This window comes from Felis catus, chromosome A1 (genome assembly GCF_018350175.1).
Source record: "Felis catus isolate Fca126 chromosome A1, F.catus_Fca126_mat1.0, whole genome shotgun sequence".
NCBI classification, from domain to species: Eukaryota; Metazoa; Chordata; class Mammalia; order Carnivora; family Felidae; genus Felis; species Felis catus.
Window position 1 is genome coordinate 157,320,695 of NC_058368.1, and position 7,416 is coordinate 157,328,110.

The 7,416-nt window shown below is 34.6% G+C and overlaps 1 protein-coding gene across 7 annotated transcripts in view; it reads right to left on the reverse strand.

Annotated features, from left to right (window-relative positions):
• SPATA9 (spermatogenesis associated 9) overlaps positions 1 to 7,416 on the reverse strand; it is a 61,913-nt gene that overhangs the window by 29,345 nt on the left and 25,152 nt on the right. For all 7 annotated transcript variants that reach the window (XM_045033833.1, XM_045033825.1, XM_045033813.1 and 4 more), the window contains one exon: positions 6,798 to 6,876. In XM_045033833.1, the coding sequence (XP_044889768.1) occupies positions 6,798 to 6,876 (79 nt within the window). The remainder of the gene's footprint in view (positions 1 to 6,797; positions 6,877 to 7,416) is intronic.

Sequence of the window (7,416 nt, forward strand, 5' to 3'; positions counted from 1 at the left end):
TATTTCAGAGAGAATGAAAAATTTTACCATTAACAAATTCGTCATGGAGTCAACCAACTGATATGTAACTACAGAACACATAAGACACATTACATACATAAATACATACATACACACACATACATACAATGTTTATCACACGTTATGGGAAGAAAACTTTTCCCCTACATATGAAGCACTTTATTTTTATTTACTTTACCCATCATAGTGAATACTAACTCATGTGACATGTCCTAATTAATTAACTGATATAATTAATTCATTATGAGCTCAATCAATAAGAACTTGAAAACAGATACAACAAGAACATTTGTCTTTGATTTCCCTTTCTGCTTTTTTATTTGGTAAATAATTCTGGGTATATTCACTGCAGACCGTCTATTATTCTGTATATCTGAAAATATAAAATAAAAGTGTAGCAAGTTAATATGTATAGTATTGATAAACATGAGTAAAGTAAATGAAAATATGTAATGCAACAGAGATAAAAAGCATACATATGTAAAAACTTTCAAAATAGGTATTTTTAAGAACTAATCCCTAAAACAAAGAAATTTTAAAAAATAGCTGTATATTAAAATTTCTTGCAACACCTAAAAATGATTTAAGTCCAGTGACTTTAGAACACAGCTCAGGGGCACCTGGGTGGCTCAGTTGGTTAAGTATCCAACTTTTGATTTTGGCTCAGGTCATGATCTCACAGTTCGTAAGTTCAAGCCCCAAATCAGGCTCTACCTGCTTGGGATTCTCTCTCTCCTTCTCTCTCTCTGCCCTTCCCCTGCTTCCTCTCTCTCCCTCTCTCTCTCTCTCTCACTCTCTCTCTCAATAAACAAATAAACATTTAAAAAAATAAGAACACAGCTCAGAACACCACAAGGACAAAAAGAACTACAACGACCTTTTAAATTTCCTTCAGTCATTTTCTTGGTAGTTTTAATAGTAGTTTTGTTATTTGAAATTATGTTTCTTACAGTGCAAGATAAACACGTTTTAGTTAATGTTAAGAATCAAAATTTCAGTATAAGAGAAAAAATAGACCTACTCAGGAAATAAAAGAACAAAATAAAACATTGTTTAATGTTAAAGAGAATTGAAAATGATTTTTAAGCATGCATTTTTGGTCTAGCTGTACAGACTGGAATGGCCAGAAACATTGCTAGCCCTGTAAAGAACACCCCTACTACTTATATTCTGGGCTTCAATATCATTCCCCACTATGATAAACTAGGAACTCTTGGTTTGGGCTCACGTCATGATCTCACAGTTATTAGGCTCAAGCCCCACATCAGACTCCACACTGACACACACTCTCTCTCCCTCTCTCTCTCCCCCTGCCCTGCTTGCTCTTTCTGTCTCTCAAAATAAATAAATAAAAAACTTCAAAAAAATTTTTGAAAAGTGCATTGTCTTAAAAAATTATATTTATGTAAAAAACCGGAAAGGCATTTTTAAATTTTTAAATATTCACACAGTCAAATTAAACTATATTTACTTTCTAAAGCTTCTGGTTTTTCTGTTAATAAAGTTTATCCAGGCCCTAAGTTAAACATTCAGTCTCCTAAATTTTCTTAGGTTTTCTTTCTCTAAAAAGTAACTTTTTAGTTAAAAAAAAATTTTTTTTTTAATAGGGGCACCTGGGTGGCTCAGCTGGTTGAGCGACCGACTTCGGCTCAGGTCATGATCTTGCAGTTTGTGAGTTCGAGCCCCAAGTCGGGCTCTGTGCTGACAGCTTGGAGCCTGGAGCCTGCTTCGGATTCTGTGTCTCCCCCTCTCTCTGCCCCTCCCCTGCTCATGCTCTGTGTCTCTCTCTCTCAATAATAAATAAATGCTGAAAACAATTTTTTTTTTAAATAAAAAAATTTTAAATAATTTTTTTAATGTTTATTTTTGAAAAAATTTTTTAACGTTTTATTTATTTTTGAGACAGGGAGAGACAGAGCATGAACGGGGGAGGGTCAGAGAGAGAGGGAGACACAGAATCTGAAACAGGCTCCAGGCTCCCAGCAGTCAGCACAGAGCCCGACGCGGGGCTCGAAATCACAGACAGTGAGATCGTGACCTGAGCCGGTCGGACGCTTAACCCATTGAGCCACCCAGGCGCCCCTTAATGTTTATTTTTGAGAGAGACAGAGAGAGAGAGACAGAGAGAGAGAGAGAGCGCGCGCACGTGAGCGGAGGAGGGGTGGAGAGAGAGGGAGACACAGAATCCGAAGCAGGACCCAGGCTCCGAGCTGTCAGCACAGAGCTCACGTGGAGCTTGAACTCATGACTGAGCCGAAGACAGAGGTCAACTGACTAGCCACCCAGGCACCCCTATTTAAAAATTTTTAATCCATCTATGCTTCTTCATTTTTAATAGGTTGCTATTTCCTTCCATCTGAATATCAAATTGTTTTAGTACTACTGATTAATAAACTATTGTTCTCATTGATAGGAAATGCCACTATTATCACACACACATATATGTGAACTATTTCTGGACTTTCTATTCTGGTTCACAGATCTATTTCTGTCATTATAACACTGATTTGACGACAGTGACTTTATAGTATGTTTTATTTTCTGTTAAGGAAAGCATCTGCTGATCTCCTTTTTCATTCATTGTGTCTAGTGGTATTCCCTACTCCTGCCCCTCAACTTGGTGTTTCCACTAATCTCTTAGATTTTCTATGTATTCACTGACATCAAAGGGGGAAAAAGATAATTTCATCTTACTTTTTCCCGTGTCCATATCAATTATTTTATTATCTTATTTAAATACATTCACCAGGACTTCAAAACACAATGTTGAGTAATTATGATTGTTTTCAATGAAAACAGCTTCAATATTTTATTTCAATTTTTTACCAAAAAAACAACAGAAAATGTTATTCTAAATTATCTAAATCATATTTAGTTTCCCTCTATGCCCATTCTGGTTTTGTTCATTATTATTAGGAATGGTTGTGAATTTTATCAACTTCCATTTCATAATCTATAGATGTGATCACTTCTTTTTTGTTCCTCTCAATGTGTTCATATAATAAATTCTGTATTAGCTTTCCTGATATTGCAACCATCTTTGCATTCCTGGAAAATAATGTGTACCTGATGATAGCATATTATTGCTTTGATATTTTGCTAGATTCACTTGCTCATATGTCATATACAGTTTTCATAACTATATTCCTAAATGAGATTTGTCCTTGCCTTTCTTTTCTGTACAAACAGGTGAGTCCTAAATTTATGTGACTATGAATTGAGAAGGCTTGTATCTTTCACAGTATTTAGTATCCCTTTTTCTTTCTTTTTCCTTTTTTAAAACAGAGGTATAGGGGCATCTGGGTGGCTCAGTTGGTTATGTGTCCAACTTCGGCTCATGTCACAATCTCATGGTTCATGAGTATGAGCCATGCATCAGCACTGCATCTCTGCTGTCAGCACATAGCCTGCCTTGGATCCTCTGTCTTCCTTTCTCTCTCCCCCTACCCTGTTTGCACTTGCACGCTCTCTCTCTCTCTAAAATAAATAAACATTAAAACAAATCTTAAAAAGAACATCCAATGGAAAAAAGACAGTCTCTTTAACAAATGGTGCTGGGAGAACTGGACAGCAACATGCAGAAGATTGAAACTGACCACTTTCTCACACCATTCACAAAAAATACACTCAAAATGGATAAAGGACCTTAATGTGACACAGGAAACCATCAAAACTCTAGAGGAGAAAGCAGGAAAAGACCTCTCTGACCTCAGCGATAGCAGTTTCTTACTTGACACATCCCCAAAGGCAAGGGAATTGAAAGCAAAAATGAACTATTGGGACCTTATGAAGATAAAAAGCTTCTGCACAGCAAAGGAAACAACCAACAAAACTAAAAGGCAACCAATGGAATGGGAAAAGATATTTGCAAATGACATATCAGACAAAGGGCTAGTATCCAAAATCTATAAAGAGCTCACCAAACTCCACACCCGAAAAACAAATAACCCAGTGAAGAAATGGGCAGAAAACATGGATAGACACTTCTCTAAAGAAGACATCCGGATGGCCAACAGGCACATGAAAAGATGCTCAACGTCACTCCTCATCAGGGAAATACAAATCAAAACCACACTCAGATATCACCTCACACCAGTCAGAGTGGCCAAAATGAACAAATCAGGAGACTATAGATGCTGGAGAGGATGTGGAGAAACGGGAACCCTCTTGCACTGTTGGTGGGAATGGAAACTGGTACAGCCACTCTGGAAAACAGTGTGGAGGTTCCTCAAAAAATCAAAAATAGATCTACCCTATGACCCAGCAATAGCACTGCTAGGAATTTACCCAAGGGATACAGAAGTACTGATGCATAGGGGCACTTGTACCCCAATGTTTATAGCAGCACTCTCAACAATAGGCAAATTATGGAAAGAGCCTAAATGTCCATCAACTGATGAATGGATAAAGAAATTGTGGTTTATATACACAATGGAGTACTACATGGCAATGAGAAAGAATGAAATATGGCCCTTTGTAGCAACGTGGATGGAACTGGAGAGTGTGATGCTAAGTGAAATAAGTCATACAGAGAAAGACAGATACCATATATTTTCACTCTTATGTGGATCCTGAGAAACTTAACAGAAACCCATGGGGGAGGGGAAGGGAAAAAAAAAAGAGGTTAGAGTGGGAGAGAGCCAAAGCATAAGAGACTCTTGAAAACTGAGAACAAACTGAGGGTTGATGGGGGGTGGGAGGGAGGGGAGGGTGGGTGATGGGTATTGAGGAGGGCACCTTTTGGGATGAGCACTGGATGTTTTATGGAAACCAATTTGACAATAAATTTCATATATTGAAAAAAAAATCTTAAAAAAAACCCCATGTTTATTTTATATACAATAAAATTCCCCCCTTGCTTTTTTTTAATGCTAGCTAGAATTCCATTGTGGAAGTATTTAGTCTTGATTATTGTTTTAAAAATTAGATTTGCCAACTTTTACATTTCATATATGTTAATTTATACATTAAAATTTTCTTCTTCTTGGGCCATTTTAATAATTTATGTCTCATTAGGAAATCCTCTTATATAAGATTTTCAAGTATGTTGTCACTGAGCTGAATGTAATTATTTTAATCTTCTGTATCTATATTATTTCTCATCTTATACCTTCCTCTTTATTTCTTCTTTAATTTATACTTAGAAAGAATTTAAGTACAAAATTTACTTATTTTAGTCTTTCTTCTTCAATAATGAAAGTACTTTAAATAAATCTTTGACTTTATCCCATACATTTTTTTAAAAAGTTTTTATAATACTTCCTGTGATTTCTTCTTTGCTCCAAGAACAATCTTAATTATGTTTTATAATTTCCAAGTCATTAAGATTTGATATTCTATTATTGTTTCTACTTGATTGGCTTTTAGATCAGAGAATATTGCCCATAAAATGTCTACTTTCCTGATTTTAATGTTTCTTTTGTGAACACGTACATGACCAATTTTTTATAAATGTCCTAAATCATACAAAGGAACCATATATTCTTCAGTCAAAAGATGTATAAGTACATTTACATTATGAAAAAACTCAGCTTATTGATTATATTATTCAATTCTTATATAGCCCACTAATTTCTGCCTATTAGCTCTGTCACTGTAAAACAATGTTCAAATCTTCCATAAATTATATTCAAGTTTTCCTTGCAATTCTCATTGCTTTCATCTTGTATCAAGTGCTAGCAGTAATGTAGAACTCAGAAATTCTCATTCAGTGGTAATAAGAATGCAAATTGGCATGTTGACTTCGAAAAACAGTATTATGAAGTACTAGTGAAGATATGCATAGCTGTGACCACCAATTTCAATTCTGGAAAAATCCCCTCTGGCACCAGGATACATGGACTAAAATGTTCACTGCTGCTCTAACTGTAATATGAAAAAAATGTAAGCAACTCAAACATCTATTAACTACAGAGTTAACAAAATATAATATACCCATAATAGTTAATTACACAGCAGTAAAATGAAAAAATATAGCTACACGCAACATCATGAATAAATCTCAGGAATGTAATAATATTGAATGAGGAAAAGATACAGAAAAAATAGCAAGATCTCATTTATATGAAGTTCAAAAATATTCAAAACTAAGCAATATATTAGGAGTACACCTATGTGTGGTAAAACTATAGAAAAAGAAAGGGAACAATAAACAAAATTCAGTGTACTGGTTGCTATCTCGGAGGGTGAGACTAAGACACAGGATTTGTCCAAGCGCACACAACAATTTCCAAGGTAATAGTACCCTACTTTTTTCTAAAACTTAATCGTGTGCACAAATGTCAATGTACTATAGTTATTTATGTCTTGCAACGATTTATAAATATATGTGATTTCCTAATATTTAATAAAAACAATAAGACAATAAAAACCTGGGGAGCAAATTCCTATAATGACTTTTGTGACAAAATTATCATTAATGGCTATTCCAGTAATAACAGGGAGGAGGCTTCTCTCATTTATTCAGTATTTACTGAGCAGCTACTATGTGCCCTCAGTGTTCAGCACTGAGTGAACAAAATAACAAAATAAACAAAACACTTATTCTATTGGAGCTTACATCCAGTGGGACAGAATCAACTCCTTATTGCTATTTTCTATGAACCAAGAGAAGCCATTTCTTTTACTAGTAACTTGTTCAGGTTTTATGGTGAATGTAAACTATGTTTTATATATATATATATATATATATATATATATATATTCATATATATATATACACCATATATATATGCCATATGAATTTACATTTTAAATTAAAATCATTCTTTTCTTACATATCGTTCATCAAATCTGTAGTTATCATTGTCCAATAAGGGTTTTTGAGCAGCTACATATCTTGATAGATTCTTCCACCTAGGAAACAAGCAATCTAAATTGAAGCATGTCAAGTAAAGCAAATAAATACATATTAAATACACTTAAGTATTCATAGTACACATTTCTTCTAGCCTTTGGTTAGAAGTCTTAAATTTATCCACTTCTGCAATAACCTTTGCAGGAACCAATACAGATTGTGTATTTTGGTCCCTTCACTTAAGGTCACAGAATGTATAACTTAATTACCCAAATACTTAAGTATCTCTCTGGTCAAACCAATAATGTTCAAGCACAATGAAAAAGAAAACTAGTTATTCCATGTAATTCTACATAATTATCAAAAAAGAAAATTATGTTCATTCAAGAGTGGCAAAAATGAATACGCTGAATGATGGATCCCATTCTTTATTTCCACCAAACACGTTAACAGCAAGTCAATGACACCTCTTTGACGTGGAGCGCTGACAAGACTTAATTAACTAGGTGTGAATTTATCTCAACTTGTCATGAGACTACATTTATTTTCAGCCAGTACCAACCAATCCTCTTAGGTATTTCTAAGTTATTTTGTACACA